Genomic DNA, 26291 nt, shown 5'->3' with positions numbered 1-26291 from the left:
TATGAATATAATATCATCAGTCCATGCGGCTTATAGGAAAAAAAAAAAAACCGCTTAATCCGGGAATTACATTGCATCTAGATTGCACAAAATTATATTTACCCGTCTTAATGGTAGTCTGTCGACATAAACACGCCTCCGTCAAAGTCGCCGGTAACAACAAAGAGACTCTTTCGAGAAAGATCACGTCGAACATTCTCACTGTTCTTTGTCGAGTCGTAAACACAAAAAGGCCGATAAATTTAAACAACAACGTCCTCATCTATCAGATGGAAAAAAAAATAAATGAATAAATAAAAGATGAAGCGATATCAGCGCAAACATATTCTGCAAACGTGCTGACAAAGCGCTACTTTCGTGAATGCACTTTGTTGGATCTCCCCTATCGGCGTTAAAATAAGCACCGGAGTAAGGAAGCACCGTAAAAAAGGGTAGAGGGAGATCATGAACGAGGAGGAGATGGCTGCGACCTGCGACAGCGACGCGGAGGAAAAAGAGAGTCGCGGGGGGGAGGAGGAGAAGAAGAAGAAGAAGAAGACGAAGAAGAAGAAGAGTGGCTAACCGGCTGGCCGCAACACAAACCCGATGTAAACCAAACCTACCGGTCCTACCGCTCGCTACCACTACCACCTACCGAACTATTACCTGTAACCAGTCTATATCTGGACTTCGCTTTGCGTCTTTCTTTTCCTTTCTTCCCTTCTCTCTTCCTTTTTTCCTCTCTCTTTTATCCGATGCACCGTGTGTACTAGAATAGTGAAATCCCCTATGTGTGTGTGTGTGTGTGTGTATGTGTATGTACTCACTGCACCTTGGACTGACGTGGCTGTCTGCCACGCGATTGAGAAACGATTCCCTTCATGAATATCGTGTTGATCCCTCAAGTTACATGACAATGTAAAATGTATCTTGGCTTAATTTTTCTCTAATTTTTGGAGCAAAATTGTTTCTCATTTCTTTGTCTTTATTGAAATTCTTATACAATTGCTATAACGCTTGCATTTTGTGATACTGATTCAAATCATTGTATATATTATCCGGTGATTTAAAGATTTTATATAAACTTTTATATAAATTGATTCATAAGCATCTCGTTATCGCGTGTTGCACGATGAATACACTGTATATTAAACCAGGACATTGTGGGTGAAAATTGCAAAGCTTTTTAGAACGTTAGTCGATGTTTCAATTAGCATTACACAAACATATAAGATATATCTTCATTCTTTTATTCTGATTGTTTTTATTAAATTTACATTTTTTGTTTTACATACATACAATACGTTAGGAATATACGAAGGAAATATTTAATCGTGGAATATTTTTTGAATAATTTTTGCATCTTATGTTTTTTCTTTATAATTGATTGCGTTCAGCATTTTGCATAATTGATGGCTGCAAAGATAAGCATCGGAATATTTTCTTTGGGGAATATATCATATATAATTTATTAAAGACTATACGTGTGTATATTATATTATACGATTTGTTCATGTATATAAATCTTTTGCGCGAATGCTGAGATAAGGTATTTATTTCTTTCACTTCACCATATTTTATTCTCGTACAATGTTTTTATATAAGAGAAATATTTTTAATACGGAACTCTAAAAATTGATTTCGCTCTAATATTTCTTGAGGATAACTTTTTTTTTATATTCTTTCTTTTACTTTTTAAAGTTAAATTTTCTTAATTTTCCATCTACGTAATTATAATTTAAAACGGCTAATCAAGTTGAGCTTGGTTTGCTTTGTCCAAACTGATAGTGCAATAAAGCTTAATATAATCTTTTATCGATCTTCGATGATTTATAAATAATTTATCTCTGGACAAAATAGATTTATTTATATATTGCATTGTAAATCAACTTAAACAGATACTGTCAAATATTTCTTTTTAAATAAATATCGTAACGGCAACAATCTATGACATTATCATTAACAAATACAATTATTTAAATTACATTATACAGAGCGTGCAATAATAAGCGTACTTGACGACAATATTTTTTGGTTAAAAACTGAGAGATGATCTTTTTTATTAAAATTTAATTAAATTATATATTATACTTTGCAGATTTTAAAGTATCAGTGTGCATTCTGTGTTTTAAGATTTTTTTATTAAATTAGAGAATCTAATTAATAAGAGAATAATATACTGTTTCTGTTCAGTAATGAGAACTGCAGTCTGCCAAAATATTTTTCTTACTTAAATTGATTGTAATTCAGAAACAAAAAAAAGTGTGTTAACATTCTTATTGAAAATGAAAGGATTAAAAATATTATCATGTGCGCTTAATGCGATTACTACCGTATACTACAAGCTCTGTCGAAGAACGTTTTGATGTACTGAAGTTACGTGTAATGTAAATTTTAAAATTACCCGTGTACCGACTTAATCCGATTCACACGGCCCGATGATTAGGAATCCGTGAGCGTCGCCTCAATTACGAACGTGATTACATTTACAGTGGCGGGACGGTATACCGTGGCGTTGATAGACGTGACACGCGCCAAACAGGTGCGTTTAATCCGGTCGTTTAAATCGAGTCCACGTAGATTACGCATCCGTTATTTCTACGATGCTGTCTCGGGCGCACCATGACCGCAAAATCCCTTCGTGCCTCGGTTATCGATCATAACGGATCGCGACGGTCAACACAGTCATAGATGTAACGATCTGCGGCATTAACCGCACATTTTTTAAAGATTGATTGATTCTCGCAGCTGCATCGACATGCTCGCGTTTTTTTTTTTTTTGCGACATTTTCCTCAAAGCCATACCCATATTATTTTCTATTGACAATGTGTGTGGTTAATTTTAGTATATTAAAGCGTAAAAAATTAATATTTTTTTCTCGTTATAATAATATAAAATAATATAAAAACGTATACAACTTCTTAAATCTAACTTTAATTTCTATTATACATATATCTAAAATATATATAGAGATTTCTAATGATATATTTTTTCTAGTATATATTTCTCTTAATAAAAAAAATCAGGAAATATAATTATTCTCTGTGTTTATTTTCTCATAATAAATAGAATGTAATTTATAAATATAGATTTAGAAATAACAAATACACAAGTTCAAGTTTGCCTTCTTATTAATATACTTTGCGTCAATGATGTAGTAAAAAACGTACATATCTCGTATTATCATTCTTTTTTTGTTCGCATATTTTTACTGTCATCTTTAATCAGTTTTATAATATATGCTTTATATCCGACCGTTATCGCGTGTAATGTTTCTATAATTATTTTTTGATCGAGTGCTTAATATATTATTATATCTTCCAGGTGGCTTGACGTCCAGGCTGAAACTGTGAAGAGTATAGATTGGCAGCGTTATGCTTGCAACGTAGCATCAAAACTTCGACCATCTTCTTCTTGAATCGCGCTACGATGTTGTTTAGGTAAGTTTGCATCTTATTCACTACTAGACGTTATACACAAATACACACACAGAATTATATATATATATATATATATATATATATATATATATATATATTTTATTATTGTCTTTTAAATTGAAATTTAATAATAATTTTGATAATTTTATTTTTATAAATCTAACTTTAGGACGACTTACATTGATTTTCAAGATTTTAAATTATTTTATTATCGACGAATGTTATTTCTCTCGATTAAAGGCAAAAGTAATATGAGATATGAAGAATGAAATGATATGAAGAGATAAAAGAATGAAAAAATTTTTAAGCGCGAGATGTTTTCGGGTAACGTATATTTGCAATATACACTTTTCGTTTGTATAGACGAGTAGAAACGCGCATGATATGCAGCTTGTATTCATATATATTCATAGAACTTTGACGCGAGAATTTGTGCAAATCATTCCTATTAACAACCGCTAAAATAAAAATATGACAATTATGCACATTCATGACACGTGTCGCGAAAACGTGAGACACTCGAATCAGAGCTTGATCGATACGCTATTTACAATGAATGTAAATCTTTTTTAGTTAAATAGGATAAATACAAAACAATGCTTTCTAAATTGCTAAAGAGAAATTAGATGACATGAGAATATACATATAATTTATATATATATATATATGAATAAATAATTATATAATAACTGCATTGTGTAAAATGTTTCATATGGCGAAACTAATTGTATAATAACGAGATAATTCAGTTGATTCAAACAGACCATGTCGTATCTTTCTTAGAGGCGTCGACAATGGGCGCTACCGCCCGGCGTCGCTGCAGTTAATGTGAAAACGCGCTATTTAATATCGGCGCGCGAGGAATGACGTCTCACAGCAGATATTATAAATACGTGTTATCGCATGCCGTGATACTATTTTAATGTATTATCTCCATCCACGTCCGTCACGGAACCACAAACACGCCCGTTCGCTCGGCTCCCGTGCTCGATTTCCTCGCGTCTCTTCGGCGAACTGGATGCATCATGATGGTGCATCTCCTCTTTGCATACGATGCAATACTACGTATATTCCATAAAAAAAATCGCGCGTAAGGTATAAATGCTGTTTAATTATAAGCTACATTTTGCATTATCGAATCAGATAATGTCTGATAAATAAATATTTAATTTAAAAAATTAAGAATAAAGTTATGTTTAATAATAAAACCGAGCTACAACATACGTGATACAAGATACTTTTTCCAAATTACAAATCTTGTTTATATCGTTCTGATGTGATATATTAGACATTAGACACATGTTTTTTTTATAATTAATCTTTTTTGAAATTTTTTATTTATTCAGAATATATTATTTTATTATACATATTATAAAACAATTATTAATTAATTGAAATATTGCATAATAATTTTTAAGCCATTATTTTTATTAAATAAATATACGATTCTAATTTATGGAAATTTTATTTTGATTAAAAATATTATTTTGTTAATACTTTTGTATTGAAATAATTCATACACTCTATTTTTCTAGAGAAATAGATAAGGTATATGAAATTTCTTCTATTATCAAGTCGCAGAAAAATATTATTTGTACTTTTAATATTTGAATGCAACTTTTTTTGCATTTTGCTACTTTTGTTGCATTGCATAAAAATATTTTCTTACGCTAGGCGTAAGAAAATGATGTATTTGCTTTTATTTACGAATTATCTATGGCAATAAATCAAAATATTATATAAAATGAGAAAAGAATATCGCTACTTTTATCATACATTACAAAAAAAGACGCTTTGAACACGCACTACGGAAAGAACGCATAATATTCAGATATATGCAGCTCGGTGCAACTGCGCGTATGCACTTTCATGTTCTCATACGATAATTCTACATATGTTTCGTGCGGCCATGAGAGCAATGAGACAAATTACGAAGATTCTACATACATAACAAAGAAACACACACACGATACTTACGCGAAGTTAATCTTCCTTTTGAGAAAATTAAATTTCTATACGTCATTTAATTACACATTATTTTCACACGTTGGCCATTTTTTATTTGTGCACATCAAGATGAAGTAGTTATTCAAAAAAAAAACTGGAAGGCTAATTTTATATTAATTCTTTAATTGAACAGAGCAAGTGTAAGCAGAATGAGCAGAGCGAATCTTTTGAGCAATTATTTATTATCTGCTAAAAAGTTTTTTTTTTCCAATTAGAAATTATTGAGTAATAGCAATTAGGAATGATCGAGTAAACATCATAATTATGATGCTACGTAGTGAATAATTTCTGGTTGTGGTATCAGAAGAGTCATGGAATTCTGCCAAATCTTTGAAAGAGAGCATTTAAACGCTCGCGCGGTTAAAATTTGTGTGAATATTCCAAAGTTTGCATAAGTAGATCGCATGTACACTCTCAATTACGTCATATCTAAGCAAGATTAAGAAAACATACGCGATCGCGGCTGTTGCTTCCATTGGAAATTCGGCAATTATCTTCTGAGAACACAAATTCTAGGTCGAATTTAATTTGCCGAATCGTCGACACATATTGATAAAAACAGTCTCAGAGATTTCAAATTTCGTTGATTAATTGCCAAAATACAGAGGTCTATAATGTTTCGACATCATTAAAATTTAATTTTAATTAAAGATTGATTAATTTATTTAAAATGAATATTAATTTTTTTTTCTTAAATCGTTTTATACACTCAGCATTATGTATGCGAAGTGAAACAGAAATTTAAATTCTTCTTTTACACGAAACGCAATGTATTTCTAAATACATTGACATCTCATATAAAAAAGAGCTTAAATGTATATTTGTATGATAATTGATTAATCCTACATTGTACTTGTAAACGGCGTTCGTTCGTTGACTGCGTTTTTTATGACGCTCCATGTTCTCCGCCTTTGATAGCTTCTTTCAATAAGCCGTTAAGTACATTGACATTGTTTCTGTCATTAGACGCTCATTAAAAAGCCGACGAAAGCGATAGGCACACATGTAAAGGAAATAACAAATAACTATTTTTATATGTGTGTGTCTTATTCAAGCAACATTTTCTTAAGATGATACTATCATAAAACGCATACTGAGTTTCGACATATTGAATCCTTGTAAAAAGTATCGGAATTTTTTTTTAATTTCAGATAAATAATGTTTAAAAAGATCGTAATATTTTAAACAGCAAGGCATGTCGCATCTCGATTAAAATTACTTTAAAAGAATTAAATAGAAAAATATTTTTAAAAAATATTTTATTTATATTACATAAAAATTTCTCTTTAACAAAATTAGGCACGACAATCTTTTTCATTAATGAGACAATGAAGAACATGACGCTACAGATTTGATATAAGAAATATTAAAGTGAGTTAATATTGGATACGCTACGTTACACATCTAGCAATTAACGTGTGGCTACAATTACTATTAGAGAAAGATGTGTCGAGGAATCGAGTGTACGCGGCAACGTAGAGCAGGTGTAATTAAGCAGCATGGTAAATTAATACGAAACGTAAAGTCAGTAATTAATGCCGTAGGTGTGTAAGGCGAGATATTAATATTAATATTACTTTAAAACTCTCTAATTAAAGTGACCTGTGAGTAACTGTCGAAGCAAAGTCATAAGTATCTCGTGCAATTCACATGCGGTGTCGTCGCCTTTATATTGGATAACTGGATACGTGTCCCTTTAGGCTAAACGTAATTTTCACCGTGTATTCATTTGCTAATATGTACTAATACAATATATGTAATTTTATGATCATTATGAGCATTTGTAAGACTATCGCGACATCGACAGTAGAAATTAGCATCGAGTTAAAAAAAAAAAAAAAAACGTATTATGATAAATAGACAGATTGTATATAAATATTAAATATAAATATTATTAATATAAAAAAAAGGGAAAAGATTCATGAAGTGATAACGAAATAAAATAGATGAATTTATAGATACACTCATATCGTGCAAATCTTAAAGATCAAATCATAAAGGTGTAATTATCGGAGATAATGATTTTTAAATTTTATATTTAGGAACGTTTTTGAGTTCTTGTTGATAAATAGAGATATAATAAAATCTATCGAAATATTACAACTATAACAAATAAATTAATAAATGATGATTTCGGCTCTCTTTCAATGCTCTTTCAATACTTATATGGTAATTACCGACATATATACAATTAAAGATATATATTTTAAATATTTATAATCTTATATTAATCAATCTCTTAAAATATTCAAGTTCTTCAATTTTTTAAACATCATTAAAACATGTTTTCGTATGAAAGAAAAATTACATGCACGAAGAAAACAATAATAAATTTAATATATTTTACTAAATTTGTAATATAATTCCTATATAACTTGCTAACTTTTTTTTTTTTTTTTTTTTAGTACATTTCTTCGGAAATATCAAATCTTCAAATTCAAAAGAATTCTTCAAATTTTATGAAAATCCGCTCAACTGTTTTTACGTTTAACGTAATATGATGTAACAAGCGAACAATTGAAACGTAATATAATACCGATTCGTTTCGATGAATCTCGGATACATATTGTTGACTCCAATATCTAACGGGCGCGAATCATTGTAACCGACCGATGCTGGTAAGATAAGTGATGGGTATACTCAGGTATCGCGTGGTGATCAAATGTTGCCACACCCGTGTACATTTACAACAGAGTAACGTGAGATATTATATCGGTACAAAACACACCTATATGCGAAGAGTAGTCGCGATAATAACGAGATCCACGTGCGCGCATCTCTTGTACTACATATCCGCATATCGTTCTACAATTACTGCCTTGTAACGCAATCCACACCGCCACATTAGCACGTATGTTTATGCATATCACGTGTACAAAACATACCGTTAGAGGCCCGAATGTATTTCGAGATTGCGCACTTTGTCGATGCCCGTTAAACGGTACGTTTGCCAACGCAAACAATAAAGGTAAACACGAATGACAAAAACGAATTTCTTTCTTCCATTAGGTATATTGTTATTACTGCAATTAGAGTGTGTTCCTTTTTTTATTTTTATTTTTCTATCACAAATCGTGTTTCAAAATTCAAGAGATGTGATCGAATGCTTTATACCAATTGCTATAACCAGGATCGACTCAGTATTTTCAATTGAACACGTTTGGACGTATTCACGGTCTAGCAAAAGGGAATTCCAGGGAGAAAAAATAGCAGATTTATCACTGTTGAATTAAACGATATGTACTGCGAGTATTGACCCTAGATTGCGTAAACGCACGCCGGATACGTTGCCGTAGCTTCCCCACGATTTAATTTTCCGTATCGATTTTGTTTTAGCGGAAGCAAATATTGTGGGAAAAAAAAAAATACTTTATCGTCTATGAGATAATGAAACGTATGCTTTGGATTATTTATAAGAAGAGTAAATTTTTTAATGAATTGTTCTCTAGATTAGAGAAATCAATTTTTCATGTTATTTAATTTAATGTGTCATACACATGTGATTTTAATAGTTAAAATATTGATAGAATTTTTAATTATTATATATTATTAATAGGATTAAAGAATATGTAAAAAGATTCTTGAATTCTAATTTTTTTCGAAATCTTGAAAAATGAATTGAGACTCGTGGAATATTATTATTGTGTGAATTTGTTCTGAAATAATGAGACAGAAATTATCTTCTATGTTTTTATTAATTTTAATTCTAAAAAACATGGCAGATTATATATCTTTAAAATTGACAAAGTTGTACGTAAAGTTACTCTTAATGTTTTATAACTCTTGAACGATTCAATTACAAACGATTCCGAAGATGTATCAACTTTTTTTATCTTAAAGTTAGATAATAGATATTTAAAAGAAAAAATATCTGTATTTTTTTGTAGCTTTGACTACGAACGAAAAATATTGTTATTATAAATAACTACAAACCCAACAACATTATTTTTTGTAAATTAAAAATTGTATATATTAAAAGTAGAGATTGTATATAAGTACAGCCTACTTTTTTGTTTGCGAAGTAATTATACCTACTATCATGAAGAAATAATAATTTTATTCTACAATAAATATCGTAAAAAAAAAAAAAAAAAAATGGAGAACAAATAATTTTGATATTGGCGAATTTGCAAGTTTTATTTTTATTCAACTTACATAGTGAATGTCTTATTTAATCATTCAGAAATAATTGAGCCCGAACGGGCGAACAAAGGCAACGGCATTGAAAACGCCATGTGTGTCTCAAATAATGTTATTTTTAGCTTCTTATCGACTTATATTTGTTTCGTGTATCAGTTACGTCTTTTGCGAAGACTTGTTTGATTTACGCCGTTATTAATAGAAAATTACTTTATCATGACGACTTGTTTTGTTCATCGTTAAACTTTTATTGCTACAATACGCCAACATCGAAAATTATGTGATATGCCACAACCTCCATTAATCTAGCATTTCTATTACGAAAAATTAAATTATTTGAATGACGATTAAATGATTAATTTATTACTAATTTCTAATTTGTTATTCTAGTCCCGAATTTTTATTGCTTCTATTATATACAAAAATAAATTCTTATATATTTTATAGATATTACTAACACGAAAAATTAATTATTCTCCTTTCTTTTAGTATTAAAATATCCAAATTATTTGTTCTCAAGATTTATCAATAAATTTATCATTTATTGTTTAATCTAAAAAACCTTTCCGAACGTGTGGCTACGCTAGCTTATCATATAAGAATAAAACATATTAAAATAGTAATTACCCTTTTAATTTTAGCATTTAAACGGTTTCTTTTATGTAATAGCTTTCAAAATATATCGCTCTAAAATTTATTAGTAGGATTTAGAATATTTTATATGCATCACATGTTACACAATGATGTAATAAAATGAGTCTAGCATGAAGATATAAACGAGCAATTAATTTTACAAATAAATACAATAGAAGAATTGTTTTAAATTGTTCATACTATGATCACGTCGTCATTCGCTTCCTTTTTATGTTTTACTGCTTTTTCACGGCATTCATACAATATTCATTCGCAAAAACACGGTTAATTACGATTGCGCGTGCATTAATCATCAGAATATGGCAATTACGTAGCTCTTTATATAATACTCGATGCGTTTTTGTTTTTTGTTTTTGTAACGAGGAATTTACACGATTGACTTCGTTTAAATAAATCATATAAAATATGCGTTTCTATAAATCATCGATGAATAAGCATCAAATTTATAATACGCCATTGATACATATTAGAATATTAAGTTAATTACCCAAGTCTACATAATTTTATATATATTATTGTCTTTTGCAGTCCGATTGCAAAATTGTTGCAAACGGTAAATATTTTAATCATGAATTTAATGCACAAGATTAAGAAAAGTTTAATCGCATTAAAAACGTTTTTTTTTTTTTTTTGGTTCGATTGTTAAAATAAATTGTTTAAACAATTTTCAAAAGATAACAATTTTTTACAAATACCATTTTTTAACAAATATAGTAAAATATGATTTTCCATTCTCATTTATTTAATTCACTATTGAAAATTTGTCTCGTCAATTCAATCTTTTTATATTAAAATACAATGTTCAAGCTTTCATTTGTCTGAAGTCTCTTGCACATCGAGTTCGTCTGCTACGAATTTTAGAAAATGTAAAAACCGCGTATTGAAACTCCTAAAAATACGCGTTTTTCAAGGGCTTCGATCCCATTTTTCTCAGAAACTTGATACGATAGGCCATTTTGCCTTGCGGATTTAGATTCAGCGCATAAAAAAAGTTTTAGGAAACTATTCATTTTTTTCAGACCGCAAAATTATACAGATCTGTGTTATACTTATTAATTTATTAATCAAACACAATGGCTCGAATCAATTGATGTTGTATTCGCGTTATTTTGTTAATAACTAAAAATTCACAACACAAAGACATCGAAAACATCTGCGCGATAATACGCAAGTGTATTATTAATTAAGATACGGTAATCGCGAAAATGAAAGACTTGTATTGCCTAACAATCATTAGTTGCTCGAAAAGAATAATCATTATCTTTTATTCATCGCGTAATTTTTATATAACGCTTATTATACGAATCTTGCGAAGCTCTTTTTTATATGAGATGTCAATGTATTTAGAAATACATTTCGTGTAAAAGAAGAATTTAAATTTCTGTTTCATTTCGCATACATAATGCTGAGTGTATAAAACGATTTAAAAAAAAAATTAATATTCATTTTAAATAAATTAATCAATCTTTAATTAAAATTAAATTTTAATGATGTCGAAACATTATAGACCTCTGTATTTCGGCAATTAATCAACAAATTTGAAATCTCTGAGACTGTTTTTATCAATATGTGTCGACGATTCGGCAAATCAAATTCGACCTAGAATTTGTGTTCTCAGAAGAAGTAAATAATAGTATAACATAGTTTATTTATTTCTGAAATTTATTTTACGAGTAATAAATTCAGATCTTAGAATATCTCAGTATCGGTTAATTCGGGAAACTTTCAATATCAAGCTGATATTGTTAACTTTTTATTTTTTATTACCTTATTGTTGTATAATTGTAGTATTTCGTGTTTTATATGTATCAAAACTTAACACTTTTGTAAAATCAATTTGCAGTATCTTTCAACAATTAATTTTATGATTTTTTCCTTTTTCATTTGCTATAAGTTTTTCAGAAGTGGAGGTGCTAGTTTAATGCAAACATATGTCAATATTTTGATCTTTAATATCAATTTCTTTGTGTGTTAACTTATATGCAACAAGTATCAAAATGATTGTGATATCAATAAAAATACTTTTAAAACTGTCCGTTGGTTTTAATTAAAAGAAAAATACAATAACGTATACTTTTGATACGAAAAAAATTGGTTAAAAATCTAAGAGTTTTAATCTTATTTTCAAGTGACGAACGGGAACGAATGGACGTCTTTTATGTCTTATGAAGATCATATAATATTCCATTGCTATTTTTAGAATGTGATACGTAGAGCAGATATTAGTTATCGACATTAACGTTATAAAACAAATATATATGGCCTAGGGTTTTTGGATGAAATCGTTTCAAGATATACGATTTCTCCGTTCACAAACATAGGTGTGACACCTTTTAGACACTGTGTCCTCTCGATCGCGGGGATTATACGCACCTTTTTTTTTTTTTAATAGATGTTGAATCAAAATTATTGTCTTTTTCTTATATAAATTTTATAACTAAGAAGGATTGTTATAGCTTGTTTGTTCGGTAAATATCCTGTAATATTTGTTGCAGTATCTATCACATATTATACGAATTTTGCGCGAAGAAAATGCAAATTTGATAAAGAGAAATAATTGAAATTTTAGAAGGATGGTAAAATAATTTTGTATTATAATCATATGACCGTTCGACGTTTGCAACAAGAGATTTCCTTCCTATCACATGATATTCTTTGCACGGTAAATCTAACACAAATACATTCTCTAAAGCATCCTAATTATACTACTCAACGATATATTAAACTAATAACTAGATATTAACACGTTTTATCTGCGCGGACTTTTTGCGATGTATCATCGTGCATTCTCTTTTACGTCGTTTTCTTGAATTTCTCAGAAGGAAAATATTGCTGCTCCATTTTTTATACATGCCTTAATTTACGTTCTAATTTGAATAACTATTATTAAAAATGAACAGTGTGTAAATTGATTGCGGATAATATTACATTTTGAAAATTAGTACAGCTATTTATAGGTTGATCAATATATAATAATAGAAAATGTATTATTTTTTTATACGTGTTAAGATAAAATATAAATTTTTTTTAAAAAATTTGTAATGACGAATATAAATTACAACATAATGTATTTATCAGCTGAATAGTCAACATGCATCATAAAATTGCTCAATGACAGCTATAATTGTCAATATCGATCAGCATGTTATTCATATTATTAAAAACACAAAGACTTTGTAAATACTTGCAACTCGAGAATCTCTATTTAGCAGTGAGTTACAAACGGTCGTTAAACAATGTTATGTCTTTTACAAAGTATATTCGCCGTTCGTTACATTATGTATTGAGTTTCATACTGGCTTTACAATCACATTTGTCTCTTTTTTATAAAAACAGCTGAATTTGTATCTCCGCGATTTTTTCTCATACTTGGCGTGTTGCTTTTTTAAAAGAAGCAAGATGAACGGGAAATAATTCTTAAATATGCAAAATGCAGCGTAGCTTTTAAATACAAGGCCGAGTCATTTTCGCTCGTCTTTTTTCCATAAATCGGCGTAGTGGCAGCGCGAGAGTGCACCAAGCGAAATGTAGTCGTGCGAGGGGTGGGCGCCCGTTCATACGTCATTCGGACGACGTGTAAGTGCAACGTATGTACGGCCTACCGTACGCAGGTATAACATATGAGCGCGTTGACGTAACAGCGGATCACGTCGAGGGGTTGTTAAGTACGGAGTGGTTTGGCGTGGCGCGGCACCAATATGTCCCTTTAATGTCCCTTTTGTTAACTCGCGACCGGGCGTCAAATAAATCCGGGTTTCGCGTGACTCTATCGACCGTAATAATTAAAGTCTCTGCGAGTCGGAAGTTGACACGACGGGGCGACCGGGCGAGTAGAAAGGCGCGCGCTCACGCGCTTCCTTCCTTGGTGAATGACACACGTGCCATTATGACAGGCGGACGTCTTTATTGTTTGCAGGCTAGACTCACCTAAGGAGTTACGTAATCGCAACAGGTGTCTCTTTCTCTTTTTCTCTCCTTTACAGCCACGTGTTCAAACTCTCGCACCTATATTTCGCGACGATTTCACGCGTAATTGTTGTTTGGCGACGTCGAGTCTCTCTGGAATTTCCTGACAATCCTCACGGCGACGCATTATTGTGCAGATGCGTACACGCAGGGATATTTTCCTTATCAGCGTTACAGTGTAAATGTTGAAAGTTATAGATAATGCTCGTATCTTTCCTCTCGAAATTATTATTACCGAAATTAGGTCACATTATAAAATCTTTACCAGCGTGAATAACTTGTGTAAAGTTTAAACGTCTTGTCTTCAACACGCAATACGTAATTGTAAATTGTAAAATTTATAACTTTTTTTTTTTTCAATTAAAGAAAACAATACAGCGCAGGAAATATATAATATCGATAATGTGTGATATGAATTGACAAAGTCATCCATAAGAGTATAAAGATTGTCTCCAATAAGTATGATAGTCGTTAGCTCGCTGTTTCCATTGACCAATAAAAAATAAATTCGATTGATTTACGAGACAGAGGAAGGGAAGTCGTTTTACGCGCGTGATCACAATATCTTTATTCTCACTTGCGTATTGCAACAATGATGTCATTGATATAAAATTCCCTTGGGACTCTTTGCGACATCCGGTTTATGCGATATAAATTTTCTTTACGACGGATTGTCTTTCGATGCGAATGAAGACAAAATAAACGTAAAAACGTTTAAAAAATATACACATGTAAATCAGTTCAATATGTATACTTTACGCGGTTAATATTATTTTAAAAGTATCTATTATTAGCTGAGCACAACAGATGGCATATACGATGATTCACGCGAATAAATGTGACCTCGCGATAAATGTATTGAAGCAGGAAGATATATATTATTGTCACAACTGCAGCACACCAATTACAACCGGTTTCGCGATTACGATTGTAACCACGGAAATTGTAAGGCTACGTGTCCCCTTACATATGATACGTATGTTCGGTATAAGGTCGATGCGAATTATAATCAACAAGTTTGACAATAAAATACAGATAACATTTTTTTCCGAATACTAACTCGGTTTTCCAAACAGATCGAGATTAATTTTTATATGTACATGGCTATTCATATGATGAATATATAGCAAATTTGTACAATAGTTTTTGTTTAATATTTTCTTATCATTATCTTCTAAATATCTGCGCGTAGCATATTTAAATGTTACCGTCCAATATAAATGATTTCAACAAACGTGATATAGGTAGACAAATAATCAACAACATGCACTGTTTTCGTTATTAATTTATTCGACTAATTTTTACGTAAATCGCATATCTAAAAAACGATTGTTTTATTGAAATAAATTTCTGATCTTTATCAATTTTTTGATCATCTCTACTGCATATTTAACATTAATCTTTTTTTTTTTTTTTTTTTTTTTCCAAATAAGAGCCGACGCGCGATTATTAGCGCGCAAATTTTTGTTATTTAATTTCATTGACAAGTATGCATTAAATATGTAGGTTTTGGACCGTTTTTGGTTCATCTTCAGCATAGATAATAAGAGATGAAAATTAAATTTGTATTTAAATCTTAACATGCGGAATATTAGTTGTTACAAATCGAAAATCAAAATTGAAATCGATAAGTGATAAGTGACATTGTGTGATGTGTCTTATAAGTATTTTATAAATAACATCGATTTTTTTAAATTTTGATTTTCGATTGTCAACTAATATTGCACATGTTAATGTTTAAATATTGAATTTGATTTTTCCATATTGTTATCTATGCTGAAGATGGACTAAAAAATAGTCCGAAATGTAATTATTTAATGCATATTTGTGATAATGCATACAATGAGATTAAACAATAAAAAGTTTACTCATTTACCAGTTTCCTCATCTAGTATCGTTAGTGCTTCGAGCCTACTGCTATTATTATCTTATTATTTTACATCGTTTATGCAACATTTTATCTCTCGCTTACAATTTCTTAACGAGAACGAATCTTTTGATCTTCTAGGTAAGCGGGTGGGAGGCGCTGCTGACCGGTGGCGGCGGCGGCCATGCGCCCCGGCCCACCAGTACAGCCGAGCCGCCGCAGGTCTCCCCGTCGCCAGCATCCGCGCCAGCAGCAGCTTCATCGGGAGCGCGACCGTAAGCAGCAGCGGCAGGAAGATCGTCGTCCATCGCATCTGCTGCCGCGGCCGCGGCCGCGCGTCAACGGTCCGCGCGCCCTCCTGGTACTGCTGCTACTGGCCAGCAGCCCCCTGGTCCTGGGTCAGGCCCAAGAGTCACCGTCGGTTCAATGCCAACAGGCGCCCGTCTCTCATAAGAATCTGTGGTCGGGGGGCGATAAAACGGCGGCCCAGCCGCTTCTATGGAACTTGACCATCGGCTACCTCACCGCCATCAAGGGCGGCCTCAAGGATCGTCAGGGTCTCGCCATCTCCGGCGCTCTATCCATGGCACTCGACGAGGTAAGGCATGACCTTTTTTTCGCACTTTGGAGATTCTCGAGTAGCTATCTCAATTAAAATAGAGTGAACTAGATGAACGAATGATGTTGTGAGCAGGTACACAACATATACATTGTCGAAAAAAAAAAAGAAAGAAAAAAAACGGAATCTCCATTACTCTTTTACATCTTTTCGCTTTATTCTCGCTCGCACTATGTTTTCTTCAGGTAATGTGTGAAATACGCATGACACTCGGCTGTTATTGTTATCGAAGAGAATAACGCCGATTATGCGGAATCGGCGGTTATACTTCGTACGGTTTTAAAAGCGTTTAAGAGTGTTCTATTAATACATCGCGCGCTGTAATCGGTAGCCGGCGTTTCTTAGAATAGGAGAACTACCGTCTGTGTGTGTGCGTTACTGCACCAAGTCGCTTGCTCTGTCATTGCGATGCGCGTGTTGCATGAACACGACCAATCATGACGATGCTGTAAAAGATCTTTGAACCCGCTGCTGCTGAATTTCACAGGAGATTACAACGTTATTCTCTGCTCGCCGTAACAGCTGGTAATGACAGCTCGTTGATGCTATTAGTTTACACGGTGCATTAACGGTTGGCCGCGGTCGGTAGTCTTGACAATCTGAATCCGTAGTCAGAATTGCTTGTCAAAATTCATATATATATATATATATATATATATAATCGCAATATTCTAAGACGAGAAAAATGAAATTGAGATATATATATACAGCCACTCTCTCTCTCTTCAAATTTTATTTTTCTTCGGCGCGATCTCGGACTCCGCAATCTTTTTTTTTTTTTTTTATATTAACACATCCCGCTTCAACACTGCCCGCATTACACATCAACTGCGAAATTATAACGTGTATGGAAACTCTACTTATCGATGCGGAATGTAACTCTTTCTATTATGCGTATTTCAAAGCGAATTACGTCACTCGCCGATCATGCGAATAGTAATAGCATTTTATATTTTATCTGCCATTAACCACCGACGTTGCAACCGAAAAAGGTCGACACATGAAAGCAATTTGATGAGACGTAAATTTGTAGATTCTACACAAGTATTTTAAGGGGAGTCAAGACTTGGAGAAGATCTCATTATATTTCAATAAAATACTGTAAAGTTGGACGAAAATTAGATCGTAAGAATAACTTAAATATTTCTCATATAATTGCTTAGAAAATAGAGGAAATATTATATATTCTCGCGCGCGCGAAAATATCTGCGTAAATTGAGAGAGATTAATGTTTGACAACAAGACGAGAACTGAATTTTTATAATGCTTACGATCTGTAAAGTGGCTTGAGATAAGAGTGTGCAATAACATAAAAATATCAGATAAATCAGTATCCCTAAAGTCGGCACATACGATAAGCAAATGCAAACGAATGAACAAGCTTATTTCGGTTTGCATCGAAAAAAGTTAATCGTCGCTAAGGAGCCTCCGCATATATACATTCTCCCCACGGATGAGATCTTTAATTCCCCCGCTGAAGAGGGGGATCAGTCGATGATCCGACTCTCGGATTCGTTCCGAATCTTCTTCGATTATCCAACGACAACAACAGCCACAATATCCAGTGTTTTTTTTCCCCCCTCCCCCCGATCATGCCGTATTTCTTGCTGCTCGCTCAGGTCGATCGTCCCGCTCCAAAAGCCTCGATAATTCATTCGGCGGATCCCCTATCTCTCTCTCCTCCCTCTTCCTCTCCCGGATGTCTCCCGTGTATCCATAGGGGACCGTGAGACCGTTTTCGCCCGGGTGTGTTGCATGCCGGTTAAAGAGGAAGTGTGTGTGTAAAAAGAGAAAGGTACGCGTGGCTCTCGCTCGCCGCGGGGGCAGAAGTGACCCGGCGATTCCTCTCCGGATCGAGGGCCAAGGGGGAGGCGCGCCGAGAGATGCCCCTGCGAGGGTTTAAAAATACAAGACCGGCGTTATTCGCCGGTCCGCCCACGCGTACCGACGAAACGGCGCTCTCTCGCGCGAACCGTGAGAAGAATTCGCTCGCGAGTTCGGGAACGCGTATCCACCTCTTCCCCTCTGTCCTCCTCCTCCTCCTCCTCTTCCTCTTCCCTTTCTTTTTCTTCCCGGCCACTCGTTCCTGCCTTGTCCTCCCTCATCGCTTTTTTCTTCCCAAACCTTGCCACGACTCTTGCAACCTGCGACCGCACGTGAAGAATCGAACGAACTCGATGGAAGGGAAAAGAAGAAGATGCAGCGGAGAAAAGGGGTGAAGGGGAGGCGGAGAACCGTGCGAATCATCGAAACGAGCGTCGATCTTATCACGACACGCGATATCCGGGTTATACGTAAAAATATAAGGCGGCGTTATCTTCGGTGATTAATTGCCGCGTCGACCGTAACAGAGGGGAGTGTATAAGATCGAAAGTGTCGAGCATTATTAATTCGAACGCGTGGGGAAGTATCGGTGGTTAAATTCCCTCGTCAAATACCTCTCCCTTCGATTTATTATCTCATCGAATGGAGCAAGCATTTATTTATCTTTTAATCCCGAAATTATTCGTAAAGATTGTTTAGCAATTTTTCAGAAATATGAATAGCTTTGTATATTCTTTAGAATATTTTAAGGATTATAATTTCTCGAGCGAAGCCTGCAATCGTCGACAATTAGACTACTGAAAATGACCGCAATTTAGAAACAAAGGAATCAGCGGTGAGCGAAAGTACGGATTATAAGAATGAAATGCGCGTATTTTTAGAATAATCTACATAAATGTGTATATGCACGCGCGATATATATATATATATTTTTGGGGAGAAAAATCAAAAAGAAATAAAGTCTAACTGGCTCGTTGTGTTTCCGCGCTCTACGATAAAGTTTCTCTTTCAGCAGTTCGATGCACCGCGTGCAGTTGCAACGATAAACGCATAATGACTCTCCTCACTGCGATGCATGCCCGCGCATTCAGCGAGTCGAAAGGTGCAGGAAACGAGCTTTGCGGCCGTTTATTTATATCCTCCGATATGCCACGCAAGAGTAAGCATCGCGATCGCAATGTCGGCCTCTGTGTTCGCGGTTGGAATAAAGCTTGATTCACAAATGCGCGTTCTTCCAGCACGTTGTCTGTCGATGTATATGTACGATGCGATACGAGCATCTTTTTCTCAACAAGTAACCTTATCCTCACATTTCTGCATGTCACAGGGCTTATTTTAGCGATGCGACCTTATCGGTTATCGACCCGTTAATGATGCAAATTGTTACGCTACGAAACCGATGATAATTAAAGTTCAATCAGTTTATTTACGCTGTTCTAGATAATAATTTGTTGCGATAAATCGACTGTACGCTTGATTTATCATATTAGCGAATATTATATGAATATTAAATGAATATTAATATTTGTTTATTATAAATATTAGATGAATATATTTATTCATTATAAATAATAAAATAAAACTTATCAATTTTTGTTACATCATAAATATTGGAAATGGTCGAATTTCTCGCCGATGCAATAGATAATAGTGATCGAGGCTGTCTCTTTTAATTGAAAAATTCTGTATCCGTAAAGCATTACATTAGTAATGCAATAACAAGTTTCTTTTATCGAAAAACGATAAATGTTAATACTTCTCATTTCATTTATCTATTTACAAATGTCTCGTGTATTATTAGATGTATATCTCTTAAAGTCTATGCATATTATACGTAACGTTAAAGCCAGATTAACATAACGTTAAATATTTTTATTTTGCTTTTAGTAGAATACACATTGATCGTTGTAGAAACGGACATTTAATCGTCGACATTAAATATCCTCGGCAATAATATTTTGATGTTTTGTTTAATGTCGTATATAATGCATATTGCCATCAATTAAAGCTTAATCTTTTGTTTGCTTTCAATCTGGATAATCTAATCTCTTATATATACTATGTTTGATTAATGAATATAAGACGACAATTTTTGAAATCTTGTTTATTCTTGCTCTAACATTTCTCGCAATCTCTTATGCTTTCTTTTCCTTTTATTCAGGACGGACTGCATTTATTGTAAATTTAATTGCGAAAAAATTTTAATGTTGAAAGTAAGAATGCAATTTCATTTAGATTAAAATCAAAACAATAATATTGAATTGAGATAGCCAAGACGACGGTGGTCGTCAGTTTATCATGAATTATTATGAAAAACTGTTTCGTGATAGATTGAGGACGACGTGCCGTTTCCTATAGTGTGCGTAGATTTTTATATCACACGTCAAGTCATTAAGTTTAACAAAATAATATCCAAGTTTAATAAAAATATTCAAGGATATCACATCAGATCGCACGTGTGTGAATCGATCTTAATACTCGGTTCGGTCACGGCGATCGCAAGTGCAGGATACAGGTGTTACAGTACCACCTTGCGCGCGCGCGCGCTAATCCAAGCGTTTCGCTCGCGGGTATGCGGAAAACAATAAAAAAATCGTGGTATTTTCACTCGCCGGACGCACTCCCACGATGTAAACTAGTTTCACTCCGGGTTCGGTATATTTGTAAATAGAGCATTAATTGGCAATTTCGCATAATCGGCGCGAGAGAGCCGCCATACGGGCGCGCTTGGCTCTTTTAAACGCGCAGATCGCAATCGTATTAATATCCGTTCGCGGAGTGGGTAATATAATCCGCATGTGTGACTGTAAATTGCTCCGCGTATAAAGTCGATCTCTATTAATAAATAATAAGGCACATTGGCGCGCAACGTCGCTACTGTTGACCCGGCTCTTGATGAAGGAAGTATAATTTAAATATTTAAAATAAGCGGCGCGGATTAAGGAGGAACGTGTGTCGGACTTTCACTGCGCCAGAAAGCAGAATTTTTCTCTCCGCTGCGGTTATAACGATTTGTGCAACGAAGTATGAGATATTGGATTGAAAAAAACAAGTCTGACAATTGATAGGTCGATCGGTCGTTGAATAGAATCGAAAAATAATTTACAATTTTTAGGGGGGGGAGGGGGGCGGGGCGGACAATTGCCTCATTATTTCGAATAAATTCTGTTAGCACAGCGTATTTTTTGTATGTTTGTACGTTTTCCGTCTATTGATTTTGATTTTGTATCGCGGAAAATATGTTCTCTCATTGACTATATAAATGCGCAGCTGTTATGATTTGGAAAAATATGCAAATGACATTCAACAGCATCAGTGTCCATTCGCGTAAAGATATAATCGATATGCAAATTACGCGCTACAAATGTCGATTCGCGGTTGGACGCGCTTGCGTATGTGGCTCATGGGAAATCAGGAATGCTAGGCATCTAACGGAAAGTAAATTTTTTTTTTCTTCTTTCTTTTTCCGTGGTATTTCACGAAACCGCTTTAACGGTGCTGTAACAAGCGAAGACTGTACAAATTCATGATGCTGTCATGTGAGCCTCCGAAAAGCTAGACTAATCAGCTTCACTTTTATTTCATTTCTTTTTTAATTTTTTCCAAACATATTCACAATGCTGTGTGGTATTAGAATTAAGAAATTTACAAAAAATGAGATGAATCAGTTTGGCTTTTGAAAGGTTTTTTTGCGCACTAGTGGAAGTTGCCTTTCGATAGGATTAATAAGTATAGAGATTTCTCTTTTTATCGCTCAATTTTATCTTCAATCAATAATATTAATACGTTTTTCTTTTATTTCTTACAACCATCATACAATGGAATTTTTGTTAATGCAAAGGCATTTCAGTTTATAAGATGATAAACTTTGTTAAGTAGTGTGGCGACTTATGTTGAATAGAATGTCCTTTTATTGCCTCGTTTATATATATCTTATGTAAATTTAAAATTATTCCATCATTTATGTTTTAATTGTATGTTTTACCTTTTCACGACGTGATCTGTTTGATTATATTTCATTAATAATTCATTCCACGGACATTTAAATTTCATGGAAATGACTGTGATAAAGTTGTCAAATTCTTCTACCTTTGTGTTTACAATTAGTATTATTCATCTTCTTTGTATTAAGTAATTTCTGCAAAGCGCACGCATATGCTTTGGAACATGTCAATTTATCTCACAAGATAATTACATGATATCACGAACCTGGTGATAAACCTCTTACTTTGGATATAACGATTAATAAATTGTAGAGGAAAATTTATGAATGTAGAATAGTATGTGATTTTATAATACATATTATACAATGTCTAGTTTCTATCCATGATTCACAATGATGTAATTATATATATTTTATACTGAATTTGATTATGTAAATTAACACGTCTACATCTATATTATAGACTATAGAGTAAGTGAATCAATACCAGATGAATAATGTCGAGTAGATTTTGCAAAAATACACAATTACTCAAATCGGCGTCTTATAATTTTTGAATCAATATAAGTTACATTTTCAAAAACATTAAATTTCTATACATTTGAAGAGAGATTTTTTTAAATCGACTAAAAAAATATTTAATTCAAAAAAATATTTTTGCATGTGTTTTAAAATGTTATGTATTATATTATATAAATAAATTTTCTTGAAATTTTAACTTTTTTTTTTTTAAGTTTTAAAATTTTCTTTGGTAATCAATTATTTCTACTGTCATGTATTTGCAATGCGTTTATTTATATAAATTATATCCATAAAATTCAAAACTTAATACAGAGTTGGAAAACTATTCCTACATTTTTATCGTGAATGAGAGCTGAAAAAAAAATATATACTTTTTTTTATCGAAATCAGTTGAATTCCGTTAACATTAATCAGTATCTTTATACGCCATGTGTATCGCGATCTGATCGTCTATATACGCATGGCATAATTCGAATAGATTTATTCCGCTGACTGTGCGAGAATAACCTGATACAAAGGTCTGTTCAAAGCCGTGCTAGAGTGTACAATGGAACCGCGATAGCACGGCCCGCAAAAGGGCTTATTGCACGTGTGCGAACTTTTCAACGACGATCGCCGTGTCGCCGACGGTTATAATTTCAGCTCGCATTGCCAGGCATGTAAATTAGCGCGCCGTCGAAGTGGCTGTACGCGGAAAAGTATTGTTTGCTGGAATTCAAATTTGCATAATAACCAAGCGTATGATGTGTAGACGCGAGCCGGATATACCGGGTGAACCGTAGGAATGCGCATCAAGAAATAAAACCGCGAGACACCATGAGTAATACATACGCCGAGTCAGCTATTACGGTAAACACATGTATGATGCACATACGTGTGAGCCTCTTTATTGTAATATGAATCGATAAACTTCACCGTACAGGATCGATTGCGATAAATTTACGTGATTTTATCACGTAATCGCGAACGATCAAGCAATTGTGAAAGCTTATCGTTAGAAAATTGCATCATTAAGTTGCGGTAGCATCGACATAAAATTTTTCGCGAACTATATCACAAATTTATATCATGATCGTGAATATGAGAATAATATTCAATTCTATTTATATAAGAATATACGAATTTTCAAAGAGATACAAGATAATTAAAATATATGACACTTTGCCTTCTTTTGTGCAAGATGTCAAAAAAAAAAATTCCTCCTTCGATCATATCTCGTTTTTATTTTCGCTTGGAACTAACTGGATAGTTATATCATTGTGTTTCAGATCAACAACGATCCGAACATTTTGCCGAACGTGAAGCTGGTGATGCGATGGACCGACACGAGGGGAGAGACTACCGAAGCTACCAGTGCAATGATCGACATGATCTGCGACGGGGTCGTGGCCTTTTTCGGACCGGAAGGCTCCTGCTACGTCGAGGCAATCGTCGCTCAATCTCGCAATATACCTATGCTCAGTTATGTGAGTAAACTACAAATTTTTATTTTTCGAACTTTTTCAACTTGATATCTATCGCATACTACACATCGTGCGTTAATAAACGTTATTATTACAATTATTACGCGAATTATTAATAGTATGTATCAATGAGTACGCAATTATTAATTGCAGATCTAATTTTGTAACGCGAAATGTTTATTTTATTTCGGCTTTTAGAATAAAATTGTGAAAGTATAAGCTATCTAACTCTTTTCTACATATTTTTATCTATTAAAATTAATATTGCTATGCGTGAAAAAGATTGTATTAATAGAGAGCTAATTCTAAACAATTAGATTTTAATCAATTAAATATCTTTTTATTACAAGTTTATTTAAACAGTTATTGAATATTATGCTTATTAATTAAAAAATAAACTATGAGAATATTTAATTATGATATTAGAAGCAAGAAGTTGTGCGAAGTTTTTCTCACATTATACAATACATCGAAATAAATTTCGTATGCCATCATTCAATTATTCGATGGCATAAATTGATAAAACATCGAAGACTTTTTTTTTTTTTGCTTCGTGAATAATAAATAGATCTTAATAATAAAATGGATAATAAGAATCTTGATCAGCTGTCAAACGGCTTATTTTCATTGAAAATATAGAACATTTGTAAATTTGATTGTTACTTTTACTAATGCAGGATAGTAAAAAAGAAGGAATTTTCAAAAGGAATTATAGCTTATCAATTTGTGCTAATGCGAATGATAATGCTCATGAAGAAAAAAAATGTTCGCGATTTTTCGCTTTTGATGTTATAATTCAATGTGGTTGTATATAGTGAGATACAAAAAAGAACCTCTTAAAAACGTTATTATCGGAGGCGGGAGAGAACAGAAATCGTCGGAACTTCGTGGCGCGTCGTTACCGATGATTTCGTGCGGACTCGCACAGAGAAACCGGCTGAAAATCGTTTTTTGCCGGCGTGAGAACCATGGGGTTGTATAGGACACTGACGAGATGAAGTCTTGGGACCGCGCCGATCGTCTTTCTTTACGCAGCTTCGCGCAAGAGAGCGGCTCGGTCCACCTTAACGAAGGTGGTAGAGGCGATGGCGGAGATGCGCTCGACAAATTGAACACCCGCGGCGTGACAATATAATTACGGGCCGTGTGCTCTGGGGTGTGCGCGCGTGCACGCGTGCGTTGGTACGATATGCGTGCTACGTCACGACGGAGCACGCAATCGCGGGCTCGATTCGCCCGATTCGATATCGTCACGAAACACCGTGCTCGCGCTATTTCGCGAAATTCATTTTACATGATTTTTAATGCAGGAGGAAAATTAGAATACGAAAAATAAACTTCTGAATTATAACAGCATGCGTTCAGTACGCGTTCTTTTTATGGAGGGAGATTGTTTGCCGAGTATATGTACAATAAACCGATGGATTTAAACCGTGGCAATACATGTAACGAATCGCACTCGTGACACGTTACGCTAATCATATCTTATCAAAATGAGTTCAAAAAATGAAGGCTACGTTGTTTTCTCCTTTATTTATGACATTTCTCCGAAAAAGTAGTGTATAGCAATTGTATATAGCTAGGGTTGCCAGACGTCCTCCAATTTAGTAAAATTTTTTCTGTCCTCCAATTTTAGCAAATGTTTTTCCCTTTTTTTTTTCCGTCAAGCGGTGCTATTTGAGAAGATACTAGGAGATCCCTGCTTCCCTTCTAGACGATAGATATAATACGGTATATATAATAGATATAGTTTAAGATATATTAATTATATATATATATAATAAATATATAATTAGGACTGCAATATTTATTCGTTTTGATCTATCTGTCCATTCCATGTCTCCCCCTCCTCTCTCTTTTTTTTAA

The 26291-nt window shown here is 33.5% G+C and overlaps 1 protein-coding gene across 2 annotated transcripts in view; it reads left to right on the top strand.

The window, feature by feature from the left end:
- The window catches only part of LOC138934207 (receptor-type guanylate cyclase Gyc76C), a 65235-nt gene that overhangs the window by 11979 nt on the left and 26965 nt on the right, over positions 1-26291 (top strand). For both annotated transcript variants that reach the window (XM_070297704.1, XM_070297696.1), the window contains 3 exons: positions 3305-3420; positions 16196-16652; positions 24231-24428. In XM_070297704.1, coding sequence (XP_070153805.1) covers positions 16239-16652; positions 24231-24428 — 612 coding nt within the window. In that variant the 5' untranslated portion in view covers positions 3305-3420; positions 16196-16238. The remainder of the gene's footprint in view (positions 1-3304; positions 3421-16195; positions 16653-24230; positions 24429-26291) is intronic.

The sequence above is a fragment of the Polyergus mexicanus genome, unplaced genomic scaffold, assembly GCF_030449975.1.
Source record: "Polyergus mexicanus isolate NDT 795.1 unplaced genomic scaffold, iyPolMexi1.0 SCAF_1, whole genome shotgun sequence".
Classification (NCBI taxonomy): Eukaryota; Metazoa; Arthropoda; class Insecta; order Hymenoptera; family Formicidae; genus Polyergus; species Polyergus mexicanus.
This window is presented reverse-complemented; position numbering and strand designations above follow the sequence as displayed.